Source organism: Balaenoptera acutorostrata, chromosome 2, assembly GCF_949987535.1.
Source record: "Balaenoptera acutorostrata chromosome 2, mBalAcu1.1, whole genome shotgun sequence".
Classification (NCBI taxonomy): Eukaryota; Metazoa; Chordata; class Mammalia; order Artiodactyla; family Balaenopteridae; genus Balaenoptera; species Balaenoptera acutorostrata.
Window position 1 is genome coordinate 165,661,306 of NC_080065.1, and position 21,495 is coordinate 165,682,800.

The window sequence follows — 21,495 nt, forward strand, 5'->3', positions numbered from 1 at the left end:
GAAACTATAGAATAAGTGGATTTTTTGGGGGGAGGGGGCTGTTGAGATTTCCTTTTTTTAAAAAAAATTTCTGTAGTTTGAAATATCAAGTTCCACTTTCTCTGCAAAACCAGTGTTTCACTCTGAATTTGCCCTCTCTGAAGTCGTTGGATTTATTATTCTGTCTATAAAATGGAGATTATACTACTTATTTTTTAGAGTTCATTGTTGTGAAGAATACATGCAAAGCACCTAGTGTAGTACCTTGCCCAGAGTAACTATGCCATAAATGTTAGCACATCATATGTGACATGGTGTTGAAACATTTCTTCCTCCTTATATTTTAGCATAATGTTTTAAGAGTTTATTTGGTGGTTAGTTCTTGTTGATTATTATATTTGCGATGCTGTGGCTTATCATATGCCTTTTGTGATTTCTGGTAATGAGGGTATAAAATTTTATAGATTGATGGTAGAAAAAACTTAGTTGTTATATTAATTTGTTATATGATTAGCTAATCAACCTCCAACTGGTTTGGAATATATAGCATATCATCAGACCAAACCACTAAATTCTTTCATTACACTCTTAACCATTTTCTTGTCACATAAATTGAAAATTGAAAATTTACCTTCTATCTGACCTACTTCAGAGTTTCTTGTTCTGTAGGTTTTTTAGCTTGTTGAGTTTTTATTTTATTTTAGTTTTAAGTGAAAAGAGGCTTCTTTGGCCACTGCGATGTGGCTGTTCTCTTGATGATGAATATCAATTTTTTAAAGCAATGACACTGTGGTTTTTATTTTTATCTAGTTTCTAACCGGAGGCCCTATCGACAGTACTACGTGGAGGCTTTTGGAGATCCTTCTGAGAGAGCCTGGGTGGCTGGAAAAGCAATCGTCATGTTTGAAGGCAGACATCAATTTGAAGAGCTACCTGTCCTTAGGAGAAGAGGGAAGCAGAAAGAAAAAGGATATAGGCATAAGGTATTTAAAAAAAAAAAAACAAACCTCTCAAATTATCTTCTTGGGGGTAGGTAGGGAGGGTTTACAGGATCAATCAAAGGAAGAAGTATTATATTTTTGGAATATAAGTTATTTCCTTTGGTAGTAGGATATTGGTGAGAAAATTGGCAGAAAGCAAGTTTTTTTGCAGGGATGACATGGGGCTAGCCTTCCAAATATTTATACTCAATTTTTTGAGAAAGGATTTCAGTTAACTTCTGCCATGTCACTTAGATGTGATAGTACAAAAAGGCATGACCAGTCATCTTTGGTTATATCTGATGTATGAAGAAAATGACCATCAAAATGAAATATTCTACTTCTCACTCTCTGGATTAATTATTTCTCTTAAAAATGAGAAAGATAAGACTTTAAACATTTTTGTTTTGTTTGTTGTTTTGGTTTTTGTGTGTAGTTGTTAAGGCTTAAGCAGTTTCAAACCTGGTTATGTTTTAATAAAGAACGTGATGTTTTTGTTTCATATGCTTGATGTGTTAAACTTTTGACTGTTTCTTTTGATACTCCTTTATAGTCTTATTCTAGAAGGGGAAATAGTTCCTCTTAGATTTGTGTTTCAGACTTTTAGACTATTTTATAAGAATCACAGTTAGGATAATTTTTAGTCAGTATGCAGTCCCTGCTATTTCCAACTGGAGTTCCTTCCTCTCTAAAACTAATGTAATAATATGTACCTTGTCAAACTGTTGTGAGGATTAGAAATAAATATTTTATATGTCATACATCTGATGCTCTGAAACAACTAGTGTGTGCTATTGTTAGGATAGAATAGAAGAGGATAACTTCATCCTTTCTAATACTTTGGGTAGTTGGTGGTGGGGAGGTGTCAGAGTTTTTGTGTCAAGCCTTTAACTATGTAGATTAACCAACCCCCTTTTCAGAGGAGTTCTCTAGGGCTTTCAGGTCCTGGAAAATTGATTTACTATGGTCATAGGTAGAAAGTCAATGGGTGTGTGTTTGTGTGTAAAGTAAACCAGATGATCAGTTTATTGCTTTATAAGAGGAGGCTTCCTGTCTAGTGGCCTTAATTTTTACATGGTCAGCAGAACATGACCTTTCACAAGTATTAAAGTGTTTGTGAACACTAACTGATAGAACCTTGACTGACATTTATTGTATGAAGCCAGGGAGGGAAATAAGAGTCTTGAAAATTAGGTATATTTCACAGAGCCTCAGTGTCCTCATGCTGTGAGGAATCAACAAAAGAGCATGTGTAACTTGTCATATATCCAGGGTGTATTGGTGTCTCTGGACTACATGATTAAGCCCAGGACACTGCTTGGTTATAATCCAGATTTAAAAGAAAATTAATTAACTATTTAATTTTTTTTGCTGTGTTGGGTCTTTGTTGCTGTGCGCGGGCTTTCTCTAGTTGCGGTGAGCAGGGGCTACTCTTTGTTGCGGTGTGCGGGCTTCTCATTGCGGTGGCTTCTTTTGTTGCAGAGCACAGGCTCTAGGTCCGCGGGCTTCAGTAGTTGTGGCATGCGGGCTTAGTAGTTGTGGCGCATGGGCTTAGTTGCTCCGCGACATGGGGGATCTTCCAGGACCAGGGATCGAACCCCTGTCCCCTGCATTGGCAGGCGGATTCTTAACCACTGTACCACCAGGGAAGTCCCTATAATCCAGATTGTATGTAACATGTATAGAAGGATCTTGATTAGCCAAGGGCCTGGTGATAACCAGAGTTCCAAATTTCAGTTCTTCTAGGGCAGGTCTGACTTACTCATTTCTCCAGTCCTAGTTTTTCCACATGCACCTCCTTTCTTTAGCCTTTTGCTTTCTCTTTTATGTAACTGAGCAAGTGCTTGGCCTTCATAAGTCAGGAAGGAAATCTTTATTCTAAGGTTGGAGGGGTAAGTAGGAGTGGTCTGGTTATTCCTTGATTTAGTAATATAATGTTGATTAGTAATGTAATGTTGTAGTGTAATTTATGGTCCACTCTTTTGTGCTTTTAATGGTAAGGGGAGTGGAGGGTTTACGGGATCAATCTTTCTCCAGTGATAGATCTTAGTGGTAGAAGTAGTGTTGAGGAATCCCCATTAGCTAAGTTCTGGGTGAACTGTGGGTGTTAACCACCTGGCAGTCCCATAAAAGAGCCTTGAGGAAACACAACAAGGCTTGGAAAAACTTCTGATTTGAGAGGTATTCACTGATCATCTCCCTGTTTCCCCTTCTATTTCTTAGACTAGTGATAATCTTTTTCTCTTTAAATTTAAGGTTCCTCAGAAAATTTTGAGTAAATGGGAAGCCAGTGTTGGTCTTGCTGAGCAGTATGATGTTCCCAAAGGGTCGAAGAACCGAAAATGTGTCACCAGTTCACTCAAGTTGGACAGTGAGGAGGATATGCCGTTTGAGGACTGTACAAATGACCCTGAATCAGAACATGACCTGTTGCTTAATGGCTGCTTGAAATCTCTGGCTTTTGACTCTGAACATTCTGCAGATGAGAAGGAAAAACCTTGTGCTAAGTCTCTAGCCAGAAAGAGCTCTGATAATCCAAAAAGGACTAGTGTGAAAAAGGGCCACATGCAATTTGAAGCACATAAGGAAGAACGGAGGGGAAAGATTCCAGAGAACCTTGGCCTAAACTTTATTTCTGGGGATGTATCTGATAAGCAGGCCTCTAATGAACTTTCCCGGATAGCAAACAGCCTCACAGGGCCCAGCTCTGCCCCAGGAAGTTTCCTATTTTCTTCTTGTGCAAAAAACACTGCAAAGAAAGAATTTGAGACTTCAAATTGTGACTCTTTACTGGGCTTATCTGAGGGTGCCTTGCTCTCTAAACGTTCTGGGGAGAAGAAGAAACTCCAGCGAGGTCTGGTGTGTAGTTCAAAAGTGCAGCTCTGCTATATTGGAGCAGGTGATGAAGAAAAGCGAAGTGATTCCATTAGTATCTGTACCACTTCTGATGATGATGGAAGCAGTGATCTGGATCCCATAGATCATAGTTCAGAGTCTGATAACAGTGTCCTTGAAATTACAGATGCTTTCGATAGAACAGAGAACATGTTACCTGTGCAGAAAAATGAAAAGGTAAAGTATTCTAGGTATCCTGCCACAAACACTAAGGTAAAAGCAAAGCAGAAGACCCTCATTACTAACTCACACACAGACCACTTGATGGATTGTACCAAGACAGTAGAGCCTGGAACTGAGACGTCTCAGGTTAATCTCTCTGATCTTAAAGTGTCAACTCTTGTCCGAAAACCCCAATCAGATTTTAGAAATGATGGTCTTTCTCCAAAATTTAACACACCATCAAGCATTTCCAGTGAGAACTCAATAATAAAAGGTGGGGCTACAAATCAAGCTCTGTTACATTCGAAAAGCAAACAGCCCAAGATCCGAAGTATCAAGTGCAAACATAAAGAAAACCCAGTTGTAGTAGAACCGCCTGTTGCAGATGAGGACTGCAGTTTGAAATGCTGCTCTTCTGATACCAAAGGCTCTCCTTTGGCCAGCATTTCCAAAAGTGGGAAAGTGGATGGGCTAAAACTACTGAGCAACATGCATGAGAAAACCAGGGATTCGAGTGACATAGAAACAGCAGTGGTGAAACACGTTCTGTCAGAGTTGAAAGAACTCTCTTATAGATCCTTAAGTGAAGATGTCAGTGACTCCGGAATGTCAAAGCCATCAAAACCATTACTTTTTTCTTCTGCCTCTGGTCAGAATCATATACCTATTGAACCAGACTACAAATTCAGTACATTACTAATGATGTTGAAAGATATGCATGATAGTAAGACCAAGGAGCAACGGTTAATGACTGCTCAGAACTTGGTCTCTTATCGGAGTCCTGGTCTTGGGGACTGTTCTACCAGTAGTCCTGTGGGGGCTTCTAAGGTCTTGGTTTCAGGAGGCTCCACTCACAATTCAGAAAAAAATGGAGATGGCACTCAGGATCCAGTCCGTCCTAGCCCTAGTGGGGGTGACTCTGCACTGTCTGGGGAGCTATCTACCTCTCTACCTGGCTTGGTGTCCGATAAAAGAGACCTCCCTGCTTCTGGCAAAAATCGTTCAAACTGTGTTACTAGGCGCAACTGTGGTCGATCAAAGCCATCCAAATTACGAGATGGTTTTTCAACCCAGATGGGAAAGAACACAGTGAACCGTAAAGCCTTAAAGACAGAGCGCAAAAGAAAACTGAACCAGCTTCCAGCTGTGACTCTTGAGGCTGCACTGCAGGGAGACAGAGAGAGTAGGGGTTCAGAGAATAGCTCCTCCAGAGGTGAGGCAGAAGACCCTGGTAAAGAAGAACCCCTTCAATTAATGGGCCATTTAACAAGTGAAGATGGTACCCATTTTTCCAGTGTTAATTTTGATAATAAAGTCAACCAGTCCGACCCTGATAAAATTCCTGAAAAAGACCCCTCTTTTGAAAACAGAAAAGGGACAGAGCTGGAGTCTGAAATGATTAGTGAGAATGATGAACCCACTAGTGTAAATCAAGTGGTGCCTAAAAAGCGGTGGCAGCGTTTAAACCAAAGGCGCACTAAACCTCGTAAGCGCACTAACAGATTTAGGGAGAAAGAAAACTCTGAGGGTGCCTTTGGGGTCTTGCTTCCTGCTGACCCTGTAAAGAAGGGAGATGAGTTCCCAGAACAGAGACCTCCTCCTTCGACGAACATACTAGAGGATGCACTGACAGATCCAAATCATGCCGACTGCTTAGATTCAGCTGGGCCACGGTTGAAAGTTTGTGATAAATCCGGTGCCAGCAATGAAGAGGTGGAAAAGGAGCCAGGAATTCCCAGTTTGACCCCTCAGCCTGAGCTCCCTGAACCAGGTAAGGACTCCTGACTGTGAAAGAAAGGGACTAGAGGAAGTGATGATAATGATACCCTTCTGAAGTTGGTCTGTTTTCATGGAAGGCCTAAGTGTAAGTTGGGAGGGAAGGATTATCACTTGAAGTGAAGAAAGGGCTTTATGTAGAAGGGTCTGAATTTTGAGGACCAGGTTTCCATATACTTTCAGAAATTGTTTTACCAAGAAGCTCTTTTTTCTTTTGCTTTTTGTAAGTCTCAAGAACATTTTGTTTCTGCTCCCCATTTCCTACCTTTTTAAATCTGTGAACTTTTGGGGACTCAATTTGGTATTGTAAGTATTTGAGAGGCTCTGAGCCTAAGACTAAAATCTAGTTAGTTTACAGAAAGCAAATAGATTTTATTGAACGTCAGGCTCTCTTGGACTACAACTTAAGGAAGGTCCTCCTGTTGCATAGACAAAGGGGACGTGCTTTTGACAATATGTCAGTGTTCTGTAGTACTTATCTGAAGGCCTTAGATGTCTTGCATCCCTTCTGGAATGAGGTTTGAGAATAAATTTTTAAAAATCTGAAGTACCAGGGTATCCTTCCTTAGCAGCAGAAGGAAAACAGCAGGAGTCTTTCAAAATATAATATTATACAATATTGTTATTGAGGATAAAACTGACTTTCCTTAAACATAAGAGTTTTCAATGTTGTTTACCGTAGTAGATTCCAACAGCTTTATTGAAACATAATTCACTGACCATAAAATTCACCTGTTGAAAGTTTATACTTCAGTGGTTTTTTAGTATACTCAGAGACTTGTGCATCCATAAACATGATTAATTTTGGAACATTTGCATCACCCCAGAAAGAAACCTTGTACCCTTTATCAATCTCCCTTCATTTCTCCCCAGTCTATAGATTTGCCTGTTCTGTACATTTCATGTAAATGGAATCATACAATATGTGGTACTTTGTTTTTTTACTTAGCATGTGTATCAACGCTTTATTTTTATTGTGGTAAAAAACACATGAATTCACCCTCTGAACAAGTTTAAAGTGTATATTACAGTATTAACTGTATGCACATTGTTGTATAGCACCATTTATTGAAGAGACTATCTTTTCCGCATTGTATAGTCTTAGCACCCGTGTCAAAGATAATTTGACCATACATATAAGGGTTCGTTTCTGGGCTCTCTATTTTGTTCCATTATCTATATGTTTGTCTTTATGGTAATATCATATTGTTTTTAATTACATTTATTTATTTATTTATTTAATATTTTTGTCTGTGTTGGGTCTTTCTTGCTGCGTGCAGGCTTTTCTCTAGTTGCGGCGAGCAGGGGCTACTCTTCGTTGCGGTGCATGGGCTTCTCATTGGGTGGCTTCTCATTGCAGAGCATGGGCTCTAGGTACGTAGGCTTCAGTAGTTGTGGCTCGCAGGCTCTAGAGCGCAGGCTCAGTCGTTGTGGCGCATGGGCTTAGTTGCTCCGCAGCATGTGGGATCTTCCCGGACCAGGGCTCGAACCTGTGTCCCCTGCATTGGCAGGTGGATTCTTAACCACTGCACCACCAGGGAAGTCCTATCATATTGTTTTGATTACTGTAGCTTTGTAACATGTTTTGAAAACACAGTGTGTGAGTCTTCCATCTTTGTTCTTTGTCAAGATTATTTTGACTATTTGGGGTCCTTTGAGATTTCATGTGAATTTTAGGATGTCTTTTTTCTATTTCTGCAAAAAATGCCATTGGGATTTTGATAGAGCAGTGAATCTAAAGATCGCTTGAGTAGTATGGACATTTTGTTAATGTTAAGTCTTTGAATCCATGAACACAGGATGTCTTTCCATTTATTTGTGTTTTTAATTTCTTTCAGCAGTGTTTTATTGTTTAAGTGCCCAACTCTTTCACTTCCTTGGTTAAGTTTATTCCTAAGTGTTTTTATTCTTTTTTATGCTCTTATAAGTGGGATTGTTTTCTTAATTTCCTTTTTGAATTGTTCATTATTAGTGTATAGAAACACAACTGATTTCTAAAATAAATTTATTTATTTATTTATTTATTTATTTATGGCTGCGTTGGGTCTCCGTTGCTGTGCGTGGGCTGTCTCTAGTTGCAGTGAGCAGGGGCCACTCTTCGTTGAGGTATGCGGGCTTCTCATTGCGCTGGTTTCTCTTGTTGCGGAGCATGGGCTCTAGGTGCGTGGGCTTCGGTAGTTGTGACATGTGGGCTCAGTAGTTGTGGCTTGTGGGCTCTAGAGTACATGCTCAGTAGTTGTGGCAGACGGGCTTAGTTGCTCCGCGGCATGTGGAATCTTCCCAGACCAGGGCTCGAACCTGTGTCCCCTGCATTGGCAGGCAGATTTTTAACCACTGTGGAAGTCCCACAAGTGATTTTTGAATGTTGATTTTTCTATCTTGCAGCTTTACTGAATTCATTTATTATTCTTACAGCTTTTTTGTGGAATCTTTAGGGTTTTCTTTATATTAGGTCATGCCGTCTATGAACAGAGATCATTTTACTTTTCCCTTTCCAATTTGGATGCCTTTTATTTCTAGTTCTTGCCTAGTTGGACTTCTAGTATTGTGTTAAATAAAAGTGTCAAGAATGGGCATTCTAGCCTTGTTCCTGATCTTAGAGAGAAAGCTTTCAGTCTTTCACCATGGACTGTCATGTTAGCTGTGGGATTTTCATAAATGACCTTTATTTTAGATTATTTCCTTCTGTTCCTAGTTGAGTGTTTTTTATCAGGAAAATGTGTTGAATTTTAGTCAAGCCTTTCTGCATCAATTGAGATGATCATGTGATTTTCTTCCTTCTTTTAATGTGTTGTATTACATTTATTGATTTTTGTATGTTGAACCATCCTTCCATCCCAGGAATAAGTCCCACTTGGTCATGGTGTATAATCCTTTTTAAGCTATCCCAGGAATAAGTCCCACTTGGTCATGGTGTATAATCCTTTTTAAGTGCTGCTGTTGAATTCAGTTTGCTAATTTGGTGAGAATTTTTGCATAAGTGTTCATAAGGGATATTGGTATGTCTTTTTTTTTTTCTCTCTTATTAGCGTGTATTTGTCTGGCTCCCCCCTCTTCCATTTTTTGGAAGAGTTTGAGAAGGCTTGGCATTAATTCTTATTTAAATGCTTGGTAGAATTCTCTAGTGGAGGCATCTGATCCTGGGGCTCTTCTTTCTTGGGAAGTTTTTTTTTTTTTTTTTTTTTTAAAGAGAAGCCTTAAATTCTTTTTTTTTTTTTTTTTATTAATTAATTTATTTATGGTTGTGTTGTGTCTTCGTTTCTGTGCGAGGGCTTTCTCTAGTTGTGGCAAGCGGGGGCCACTCTTCATCGCGGTGCGCGGGCCTCTCAGTATCGTGGCCTCTCTTGTTGCGGAGCACAGGCTCCAGACGCGCAGGCTCAGTAATTGTGGCTCACGGGCCCAGTTGCTCCGCGGCATGTGGGATCTTCCCAGACCAGGGCTCGAACCCGTGTCCCCTGGATTGGCAGGCGGATTCTTAACCACTGCGCCACCAGGGAAGCCCCTCTTGGGAAGTTTTTGATGACTGATTTAATCTCCTTACTACAGGTTTTCTATTTCTTCATGATTGAGTGTGGGTGGATTGCATGTTTCTAGAAATTTATCCAACTCTTGTAGGTTATCCCATTTGTTAGCGTATAATTGTTCATAGTAGTCTCTTAAAATTCTGTTTCTGTGGCTACCATTGAAATGTCTTCTCTAATTTCTGGTTTTCATTATTTGTGTCTCCCTTGCTCTCTCCATCTAGCTAAAGGCTTGTCAATTTTGTTGATCTTTAAAAAACAAACTCTCAGTTTTGTTTGTATTTTTAAAAAATTCTATTTTGTTTATTTCTGCTCTAATATTTATTACTTCTTTCCTTTTGCAAATAAACTTTGTGCTTATTCTTTTTCTTATTCCTTGAGTGTAAAGTTAGGTTGTTGATTTGAGATCTTTCTTTTTTCTTTATGTATGCACTTCATGCTGTAAACTTCCCTTTTAGTACTTCTTTTTGCTACATCCCATAAGTTTTAGTATATTGTGTTATTGTTTCCATTTGTCTCAGAGTATGTTCTAATTTGAGGGAGGAGATTTCTTCTCTGACCAATTTGTTGTTCAAGAGTGTTAATTTCCACATATTTGTGAATTTTTTATTTCCCAACTGCTATTCATTTTTAATTTCATTCCATTGTGATTGAAAAAGATACTTGGTATGATTTCAGTATTTTTAAATTTGTTAAGACTTGTTTTGTGATCTGTTATGTGATCTATCCTGGAAAATGTTCCCTGTGTGTTTGAGAAGAATGTGTATTCTGCTGCTATAAGATTGAGTGTTCTGTATTTGTCTGTTAGGTCAGGTTGGTCTACAGTGATGTTCAAGTTCTCTGTTTTTTCATTTATTTTTATTTATTTATTTTTGGCTGTGTTGGGTTTTCGTTTCTGTGCGAGGGCCTTCTCCAGTTGCAGCAAGCGGGGGACACTCTTCATCGTGGTGCGCGGGCCTCTCACTATCGTGGCCTCTCTTGTTGCGGAGCACAGGCTCCAGATGCGCAGGCTCAGTAGTTGTGGCTCACGGGCCCAGTTGCTCCGTGGCATGTGGGATCCTCCCAGACCAGGGCTCGAACCCGTGTCCCCTGCATTGGCAGGCAGATTCTCAACCACTGCGCCACCAGGGAAGCCCCGATTGTTATCTTTTAAAATATGTTTATAATTGTTTATTTTCCTGGTAAATTGATTCTTTTATCATTATATAATGTCCTTATTTGCCTCTAGAGGTAGTATTGGCTCAAGTCTATTTTGTCCAATTATGGCTACCTCTGCTCTCGTTTGCATGTAATATCCTTCATCCTTTTGGTTTCAGTCTACATATGTCTTTACATCTAAGGTGATGTTATCTTATAGAATGAATATAGTTGCATCTTGTTTTTTCAGTCCATTTAGCCACGCTATGTCTTTTGATTGAGCAGTTTAACCCATTTACATTCAAAGAAATTATTGACAGGGAAGGACTTATTGCCATTTTAATTGTTTCCTGTCTTGCAGCTAATTTGTCCCTCTATCTCTCTTGCAGCCCTCCTTTGTATTTCTTTGATTTTTTTATATTGATATACTTTGATTTGTTTCTGATTTTATCTTCTGTGGGCATTTTCTTTGTGGTTACCATGGGGCTTACATAAAACATTTTATAGTTACAGCAAACTGGAGCTGGTAACAATGTAACTTCAATTGTGTACAAAAACTCTACTCTTTTACCTCTCCCCATTCCCACTTTGTTATTGATGTCACAAATTACGTGTATTCATTAACATAGTTTTATAATTATAGTTATTTCTTATGTTTTTGTCTTTTAAATTCAGTACCAGACTTAAAAGTGCTTTATATGCCACCATTATAGTATTACAATATTGTATTGGTCTATGTATTTACCTTTATCAGCTATTTTTATTTTATATGCCTTCGTGTTGCTGCCTAATGGCCTTTTGTTTCAACTTTTAGGACTCCGTTTAGCATTTTTTTGTAAAGCAGATCTAGTGGTTATGAACTCAGCTTTTGTTTTACATTTTTTTTAAAAATATTTATTTATTTAATTTATAGTTTTGGCTGTATCAAGTCCTTTTTTTAAAAAAATAAATTTATTTTATTTTTTGGCTGCTCTGGGTCTTTGTTGCTGCGCGCAGGGTTTCTCTAATTGTGGCGAGCGGGGGCTACTCTTCATTGCGGTGTGAAGGCTTATTGCAGTGGCTTCTCTTGTTGCAGAGCACGGGCTCTAGGCGTGCAGGCTTCAGTAGTTGTGGCACGTGGGCTCAGTAGTTGTGGCACACGGGCTTAGTTGCTCCGTGGCATGTGGGATCTTCCCGCAACAGGGCTCGAATCTGTGTCTCCTGCATTGGCAGGTGGATTCTTAACCACTGCGCCACCAGGGAAGTTCGCGTCAGGTCTTAGTTGTGGCATGCAGGGTCTTCATTGAGGCATGTGAGATCTTTAGTTGTGGCACGCAGGCTCTTCGTTGCAGCACCGGACTTCTGTCTAGTTGTGGTGTGTGGGTTTTCTCTCTCTAGTTGTGGTGCGTGGGCTCTGTAGTTGCGGCATATGGGCTCTCTCGTTGAGGTGCTCGAGCTCAGTAGTTGTGATGCGTGGGCTTAGTTGCCCTGCAGCATGTGGGATCCTAGTTCCCTGACCAGGAGTCAAACCTGTGTCCCCTGCATTGGAAGGCGGATTCTTTACCACTGGACCACCAGGGAAGTCCCAGCGTTTGCTTTAGAAAATTCATTTTATCTTCATTTTTGAAGGACAGTTTTCCAGATTATAGTAATCTTGGTTGAAAGTTTTTAAATTTTAGCACTTTGAATATATCATGCCACTCTTTTCTGGCCTGTAAGGTTTCCACTGATAATCTAATGTGAGTTCCCTTGTCCTTGACTAGTTGCTTTTCTCACTTCTTTCAAGATTCTCTCTTTGTCTTTGTCTTTTGATAGTTTGATTATAATGTGTCTCACTGTGGGCCTCTTTGAGTTCATCCTGGCTGGAGATCTTCAGCTTCTGATATGGGATGCCCCACTTCCTTTTTCAGATTTGGGAAAATTTTAACCATAATTTATTCAAATTCTCTCCTCCTTTTGGAACTCTCATAATGTGTGTATTGGTTTGCTTCATTCTTTTTTCTTTTTTCTTGTCTGACTTGATAGTTCAAATGACTTGTGTTTGAGTTTGCTGATTCTGTCCTGTGCTTAAGTCTATTGTTTAATCTCTCTATTGAATTTTTCAATTCAGTTATTATGTCCTTTAGTTCCAGAATTTCTGTTTGGTTCCTTTTTATAGTTTCTGTCTTGTTGATACTCTCAGTTGTTCATGTTACTGTTTTCATGGTTTCTTTTAGTTATCCGTGTTTTCTTGTAGATCACTGAGCTTCCTTAATACAGTTATTTTGAATTCTTTCCCATAATTCATAGGTCTCTGTTAGTTTCTGGAGATCTATTTTGATCCTTTGGGCCATGTTTCCTAGTTTCTTCATGTACTTCATGAGTTTTTTCCCTTGAGTTTTTTGGTTTTTGTTTTTGGCCATGCCGCGCAGCATGCAGGAATCTTAGTTCAACCAGGGATTGAACTTGTGCCCCCTGTAGTGGAAGCACGGAGTCTCAGCCACTTGACCACCAGGGAAGTCCCCTTCCCCTGAGTTTTATGCGTTTGACACTGGCTTCATACAGGGGAAGACTCACCAATCAGCTTGGCTAGAGATTCTGGGGACCTCTGGAACCTTTTTTGGAGGATGGGCTTCTCTGGGCTTATGTGTGTGATTTCCTAATTAGAGAGGTTTGTCCATTTCTTTTTCAGGAGCTATAATCTCTTGCTTCTTCTAGTGTTTTTCTGCAGTACTGCAGGTTAGCCATTGCTACTGCAACAAGCTTTCTCACTCTCTTTAATTCTCAGTGGTCCCTAGGTATCTGAAGCATGTTGGCTCTCTATCAGCTCCCAGAAGCAGGCAAAACAGATACTAGTCCCTTGGGCAGTTTTCTAAAAATCTGGATTGCCAAATGCTCCCTTCTTTCCCTCCCTTTGTAGAGAGAAGCCAAGAGTTGAGTGCCTTCTCCCAATCTTACCAAGCCCTGCTGGCCTCCATCTGTGTCACTACAGGCCCTCTGGTTCCACAACATGCTGCCCACTCTTTCGTTTGTTTTCAGTGCCCCCGGGAGTCCAAACTGTGTGGCTTCTGTTTGTGCCTCCCAGTCAGGTTAGACAGAAACTGGCCCCTTGGGCGGCCCTATGAAAAGCTGGAATGTTGAACATCCCCACCTCCACTCCCCAGCTTTGAGGGGGAGCTCAGCTGTGCTTGCTTTCTGAGTGGTAATCTCAGATAAAGTGAATTGGCTCTTGTAATCCATTTCAGTGCTAGTGTTCTTGGCTTTGCACTTGCCCTGGGGTATTGTAACTTCTTAACTGATTTCTAGAGTACTCATAAAGGTATTTTGATGCATATATTGTTAGTTTGGTATCTCTGTGAGGGAAATAATGTGGGGGGGCTTTCTATTCTGCCAGCTTGCTGTTGGTCTGCTCTTGCTTCATGCCTTTTTAATGCCAAATAATATTCCAGTGTACAAATAAGCCATATTTTATTTATTCTTTCATCAACTGATGAACATTTGGATTGTTTTTACTTTTTGGCCTTTATGAATAATGCTGTTATGAACATTCGTGTGCAGTGTTTTGTGTGGATATGTTTTTATTTTTGCTGTTTACCTAGGAGTGGAATTCCTGGGTCATTTGGTAATTATACGTATAGGTTTTGAGGAACTGCCAGAATGTTCAGTAGTTGTGGCACATGGGCTCAGTAGTTGTGGTGCTTGTGCGTAGTTGCTCCACAGCATGTGGGATCTTCCCAGACCAGGGATCAAACCCGTGCCCCCTGCATTGGCAGGCGGATTCTTAATCACTGCGCCACCAGGGTAGTCCTCTTTGCTTGTTTTTAAATTGGGCTATTTGTCTTTTTATTATTGAATTGTAAGAATTCTTTACATGGTCTAGATATAAGTCCATTATTAGATACGATTTGCATATACTTTCTCCTGTTTTGTGGGTTTACCTTTTACATTCTTGATTATATATTTTGAAGCACAAAAGTTCTTAATTTTGATGAAGTTTGGTTTGTCTATTTTTTCTTTGGTTCCTTGTGCTTTTGGTGTCATACCTAAGTACCCATTGCCTAATCCAGTTGTCTAAGCACCATTTGTAGAAAAGGGTATTCTTTCCCCATTGAATGGTCATGGCACCCTATTTGAAAATCTTTTGACCATAAATGTGATGGTTTATTTCTGGGCTCTCAGTTATTTTTTATTGATATGTATGTGTGTCTTTATGCCAGTACCACAAAGTCTTAATCTTTGTAGTAATTAATTATTGTAGCTTTGAAATCAGAAAGTTCAAGTCCTCCAACTTTATCTTTTTTCGAGATTGTTTCGGCTCAAGATTGTTTTGACTTTGCATTTCTGTATTTATTTTAGGAGTTTCTTATCATTTCTGCCCAAAAGCCAGATGGAATTTAGATAGGGGTTGTGCTGAATCTGTAGGTCAGTTTGGGCAGTGTTGGCACTGTAACAATGTTAAGTTTTCCGAACTATCAACAAGGGATGGCTCTTCATTAATTTAGGCTGTCTTTGATCTCTTTCAACAGTGTTTTGTAGTTTTCAGTGTAGAAGTCTTGCACTTCTTTTGTTCATTTTATTCCTAAGTATTTTAACCTTTTTTGACGCTATTATAAATAAAATTGTTTTTTTAATTTCATTTTTGGATTTCCCATTGCTAGTATATAGAAATACAGTTGATTTTTATATATTGATCTTAGGTGTTGCATCCTTGCTGAACTCATATTTTAGCTCTAATCATTTTATTGTGAATTTCTTAGGATTTTCTATGTGCATGATCACGCCATCAGCCAAAAGAGATAGTCTTACTTCATCCTTTCTAATCTGGATGCCTTTTATTTCTTTTTCTTGCCTGATTGCCCTAGCTAGATCCTTCAGTGCATTGTTGAGGGTAAGTAGAGTGAACAGACATCCTTGTGTTGCTCCTGATCTTAGGGGGAAAGCAGCTGGTTTTTCACAATTTAACTATGATATTAACTGTGATTTTGATAGATGGCCTTTCAGGTTGAGAAAGTTCCCTTCTGTACCTAGTTTGTTTAGTTTTTCAGATGTTTTTTTCTATGCCTGTTGAGACGATTATTCCTGTTTATTCTATTAACATGATGTATTAATTTACAGTTTTCTTATGGGGGCTTGAATTTTCCTGGCCCATCAGGCTGCAAATCCACAGGAGGACCAGTCACAATTTCTCAAGGACTTGTTCTCACTCCTGCTCCCCTTTTACTTTGTGCTGAGGCACCTTTCCTTGTGGTCTCCTGGGGGTTGCAACATGGTTTACTTCTGTTTCACCGTAACTCTGAGGATAGAGCCCTTTGAGGCCAAAGTTTAGTCTCCCTTAAACTTCTGCCTCCTAACAGGATGGCTGAAAAGCCCTCAGGACAAAATCAGTTTCAGGGCTCTACTTGTTTCCCTGGGTTATTACTTTCCATTAGTTTTTGGTTTGTAGTTCTTTACAATTTTTTCAGTTTTTTGCTTCTTTTAAGGTGGTTTTTAATTTTTATTTATTTATTTATTTATGGCTGCATTGGGTCTTCATTGCTGCGCGCGGGCTTTCTCTAGTTGTGGTGAGCGGGGGCTAATCTTCGTTGTGGTGCGCTGGCTTCTCATTGTGGTGGCTTCTCTTGTTGTGGAGCACGGGGTCTAGTGCACGGGCTTCAGTAGTTGTGGCACATGGGCTCAGTAGTTGTGGCTCACGGGCTCTAGAGCGCAGGCTCAGCAGTTGTGGTGCACGGGCTTAGTTGATCCACGGCATGTGAGATCTTCCTGGACCAGGGCTCGAACCCGTGTCCCCTGCATTGGCAGGCGGATTCTTAACCACTGTGCCACCAGGAAGTCCCTAAGGTGGTTTTTTAAAGACTTTATACAGCATTTTTATTTGCTTTCAACAGGAAATTTGGGCTGAGTAACTTGCCATTATTATGAAGAGTTGTTTGGGTTTTTGCCTTTTTTCCCCCCCTTAAGTTCTTTTGCCTCTGAGGTCCCAGAACTAGGGGAGTAGAGGTATGACAGGGGCTAATAAGCTGTATGGGCAGAGTGATGTTGCTGTTAGTAGTCTCGTTTTCTGGGAAACATCACTGTTTTGAAGAAAAGAAGAAAACTTTCTCAAGGTATAATTTACGTACCACAAAATTCACACACTTCAAGTGTTCAGCAAATGGTTTTCAGTAAATTTACTGAGTTGTGCATCCATCCCCATAAATCAGTTTTAGAATATTACACCACTCCCATAAGATCACGCTATCTCATTTATAGTTAGTCCCAGACAACCACTAGTCTACTCTCTATCTCTGTAGATTTGCTTTTTCTGGACGTTTCATATTAATGTAATCATATAATGTGTGATCTTTTGTGTCTTGGTCTTTTCAGTTAGCATAATGTGTCTGTGGTTTATTTATATCATGACATGTGGCAGTATCTTGTTCTTTATGGCCATGTGCCCAGCACCATATGGGTTGGTACCCATGTCCCAGATGTCATACTTCTTATTCCCAGGGTGCTCCTCACTTTGCACATCCTACCTTGTACTTCGGGACTCCCATGCCAAGCATGCCTTGTGCCTTCGATACCCCATGTCCTGTGCATCCTGTGCCTGGGCACCCCACCTTTCTCTGCACCCCGTGCCAGAAAATCCCACATCCAGGGTGCCCCATGCCTAGAACACCCCACTTTCTGACTCCCTGTGTCTTCGGGACCCTATATTCTGTGCACCTAGCACCTTGGGCACCCTGGCCTCAGACATGGATGGCTCTGCTTACCTGTCCCCTGGTCCCCAACCCTTGCCTTCCTTTAGTTGCGCCCAGTGTCTTGGGCTCCCACGCTGACTACCCTGGGTGCTGCACTCCTCCACCCTTAACTGTCCCCAGTGCTCTGAGTCCTTTACCTCAGGCCTAGCTCCCTTGGTCCTGGTTATCCTGTGTCAGGCTCTTTAGTTCCTGTGTGCTGGACCAGACCCCGTAACATATACGAGGTAAGGCAAGAGCTAGGGGTGGGGAATTTTATTTTTATATATATATACACACACGTGTGTGTGTGTGTGTGTAGAGAGAGGGAGAGAGAGAGGGAGTTTTTATTGTTGAATAGTATTCCAGTGTGTGGTTATACCACATGTTACTTACCCACTTATCAGTTGGTGAACGTTTGGGGTTGATTCAGCTTTTTGGATATTTTATTATTTTAACTGGTATGTGTGCACTCTGTAGTCTAAAGCTATTGCTAGACTTGTCCTATATGAACAATTCATCTCCATTCTGCACAATAGGTCCTGGTTCTGTGCTTGGAATTGATGTGTATTTGCCAAGAAAGTTAGTGGTGGTGTATTTCAGCTCCTGTTCGGTTTCATGTTTGCTGCGTACCATATATTGAGGTTTGAATGATCTGCTCCTCGTTCCACTGGCTTTTATAATTTTCTAGCTTTTAATATTCCCTTCCAGTATCAAAAAGGCCATATTCTTTTGTTTCTGATATTCCGTACCTTAGCTTGGCAACCACTTTATGTAGTCTCCATAGTTTTGCCTTTTCCAGAATGTCATATAGTTGGAATCCTACAGTATCTAAACTTTTAGATTGGCTTTTTACACTTGGTTATACGCATTTAAGGTTCCTCCATGTCTTTTCATGACTTGATAGCTCATTTCTTTTCAGTGCTGAATAATGATCTATTGTCTGAATGTACCAGAGTGTATGTATCCATTCACCTACATCTTGGTTGCTTCCAAGTTTTGACAGTTTTGAATAAAGTTGCTATAAAAATCCATTTTCAGGTTTTTATGTGGTTCTAAGTTTTCACCTCCTTTTACATTAACTTGAAATAAACTAAATGATGTGTTACTACTGTTTACTAATGTGAAATTACAGCAGTTAGAATTAGTAAAAAATTCTTTTCCACATCTTGTCCTAATGAAGGTTTTATGGCTTGTTTCCATATGTGCTAGGGAGTAAGAGCCTTTGCCAAGCTTGCTGAGCCTGTGACCTTTCCTTTTTGGTCTCTACTTTTGTGTTTCTTTTATTGAGAGAACACCAGTATTGCCACATTCAAATGAGGCAGGAATAGCTTTCTCTGAGGTCATCATATGATGAAATACTCCTGCCCTCTTGAGTAGATTGTATCCTGCGTTCTGTAGGCATTACGCTCTGTTCTCAAAGAGTTTACAGTATAGTAAAATGATTATAGCATGTTAAGTATATTAAAACTGGGATGAAGTTTTATAGGGAAATTAATAATAGATATTTGTTTCACCATTAATTCAAGGAAAAATGGCATAATACTTTGATATTTTGATCATAAAACATGACAAGAGTTGTTTTTCTGTTTGTTTTTTGTTTTATTTTAAGAAAGTATCCGAAATTCTATATTCTATTTTATCTTTTCTGCCTTTGGCATACATGGCATACATTTTTTAATGTTATTGAGATAATGGTATACATATTATTAATTATATATTTTTGATGTTTCTAATGTGAAACTCACTATAACCATGATATAAAGTATATGTAAAATGCTTTTGAAATTCATGTGGTAGTGCTGATTAGGTAAATATTCTATCATCTATTCATCCAATATTCTGCATAGTCCAGAGAGATGTTATTTAAAATGTTAATTCATTGTGTTTTTTATGAATTTACCTGATTTAGAATCCATATTTTAATGTTAGCTTTGTCACTGTAGGACACTAGTTTCAGTTTAATTTCGTTAACATTGGATGGGCTGTGTGTGTGTGGATAAGGCAACAAAAGTCTCCTTTCTCCCAAATTTTGCATAGGATAAACCATAGCAAATAGCCATAGTGTTTTTGTGAGTTTCCTATTTCTGTACCTTTGGAAGTACAGAGATAGTTGCATGAAAACGTTGGGTTTCCCTCTGACTTTTTGGTTAATACTGAACTTGTTTCTCCTCTTTTAGCTGTGCGGTCAGAGAAGAAACGCCTTAGGAAGCCAAGCAAGTGGCTTCTGGAATATACAGAAGAATATGATCAGATATTTGCTCCTAAGAAAAAACAAAAGAAGGTACAGGAACAGGTGCACAAGGTACATTCCACCATTTCAACAACCTTTCATCAGTCCTTTTAGGATACTGCAATTTCCCCTTCAATATCATATTTTATCTTCATGGGACAATAATTTCCTTGACTGGGATCTTGTTTTTCAGTTTTTTATTTCCAGCTTCTGGCACAGTACTTAGCCTGTACTAGTTATACAGGAAATGTATAAATGAGTCTATGTACTATGTGTGTATAGTGTGTGTATATATAGTATATTTTCCCCCTTTGCTTTCAAAATGTATTTAATGATTTAGGAATATTGTTATGATAAAATGTTTAGTAAAAAATACAGGGTATTAAAAAGAATAGTATGATCCTAATTCTGTAAACAAATGTTATAATACCTTATATGCTTTATTTTTAAATTCAATTTCTTTAAACTCAAAGTATTTTAAAGTAAATTAGAGATATTTTGACTCCATGTCCCTAAATAACATGCACCTCTAAGAAACAACATTTTTCTTCACAACCAGTTTATCATGGTCATATCTATTAAGGTCAGTTTATCTAATAACAAATCCATGTTCAGATTTCCCCAATTGTTTCGTAACCTTTACATATAATTTATCCAAACCAAGATCCAGTCTAGGACTACACATTATATCTGGTTGTTACATTTCTTAAATCACCTTAAATCCAGGACAGTCCCCCCTTTTCATGACCGTATGTAAGCAATGAGAGCAACACATTTAGAGTATCTGCCTTCTTGATTTGTGTGATTGCGTCTATGTTCCCTTTTAGGTAATAATTATAAGTAACAATTTGATAGACTCAGGTTAAACATTTTTGGCTAGATTACATGGTAGGTGTCATATGTTGCATGACATTGGAAGGTACTTAATGTCCAGTAGTTCACTGCGGTGACTAACTGATTTCTGTCTTTTGAGTTATGTTTTACCTCTTTTGATCAAGCAGCAGTATATGTATAATTACTTTGGCTCCAAGAGAATGTCCTGTTCCCCATCAGCCATTTCCCTGATGTTTTTTAAAAGATATCAATTGTAGATCCTTTTCTATATGAATAATTTCATTTGGGGTTACAAAATGAAGATTTTCAGATTTTATTATTTCTTCTACTTATATTATCTGTCAATCTGTCATTTTATAGTACTGAAATACATGAAAGGCATGTATTGCTTTCCCATTAATTTACCAACTCAACTTTGGAAGTTTATTATTAGCTGCTTTTATCGATGGTACATTAGGGAATCTTTTTTTCTTTTTCTTAGATTATCACTATGGCTTTAATGAATTTTTATAGCTTCATTGTATCTCAATCCAATGACATTTTTACCCTTTTAAAAAATTATAGTAAAATATATATAACATAAAATTTACAACTTTAACCATTTTTTAGTGTACAGTTCTGTGGCATTCAGTACACCCACATCGTTATGCAACCACTACCATTATCACCACTACCCCATTATCTTCAGAAATTTTTCATGTCCCCAAACTGAAACTCTATGTCTATTAAAAAATAACTTCCCACTTCCCCATACCTTTAGCCCCTAACAACCACCATTCTGTTTTCTGTCTCTATGAATTTTACTATTCTAGGTACCTCATACAAGTGGAATCATACAATATTTGTCCTTTTGTGTCTGGCTTATTTCAGTTAGTGTAATGTTGTCGTCAAGTTTCATCCATTTGTAGCACGTGTCAGAATTTCATTCCTTTATAAGTACATTATTCTTTTTGACACTTAAATTATAATGACTTTGGCCTATGGATTCCACGTTTATCTTTTGCCCTTAGGTAAGTTCCCGCCGTGAAGAGGAAAGCCTTTTAGCCCGGTGTCGATCTAGTGCTCAGAACAAACAGGTGGATGAGAATTCTTTGATTTCAACCAAAGAAGAGCCTCCAGTTCTTGAAAGGGAGGCTCCGTTTTTGGAAGGGCCCTTGGCTCAGTCAGAACTTGGAGGTGGACATGCTGAGTTGCCACAGCTGACCTTGTCTGTGCCTGTGGCTCCGGAAGTCTCTCCACGGCCTGCCCTTGAGTCTGAGGAATTGCTAGTTAAAACACCAGGTAAGATGGGGATGGGTCTCAGT

The 21,495-nt window shown here is 39.1% G+C and overlaps 1 protein-coding gene across 10 annotated transcripts in view; it reads left to right on the forward strand.

Annotated features, from left to right (window-relative positions):
- Positions 1–21,495, forward strand: part of NSD1 (nuclear receptor binding SET domain protein 1) — a 143,148-nt gene that overhangs the window by 61,070 nt on the left and 60,583 nt on the right. For all 10 annotated transcript variants that reach the window (XM_057541451.1, XM_057541448.1, XM_057541445.1 and 7 more), the window contains 4 exons: positions 790–962; positions 3,216–5,787; positions 19,305–19,429; positions 21,202–21,472. In XM_057541451.1, the coding sequence (XP_057397434.1) occupies positions 790–962; positions 3,216–5,787; positions 19,305–19,429; positions 21,202–21,472 (3,141 nt within the window). The remainder of the gene's footprint in view (positions 1–789; positions 963–3,215; positions 5,788–19,304; positions 19,430–21,201; positions 21,473–21,495) is intronic.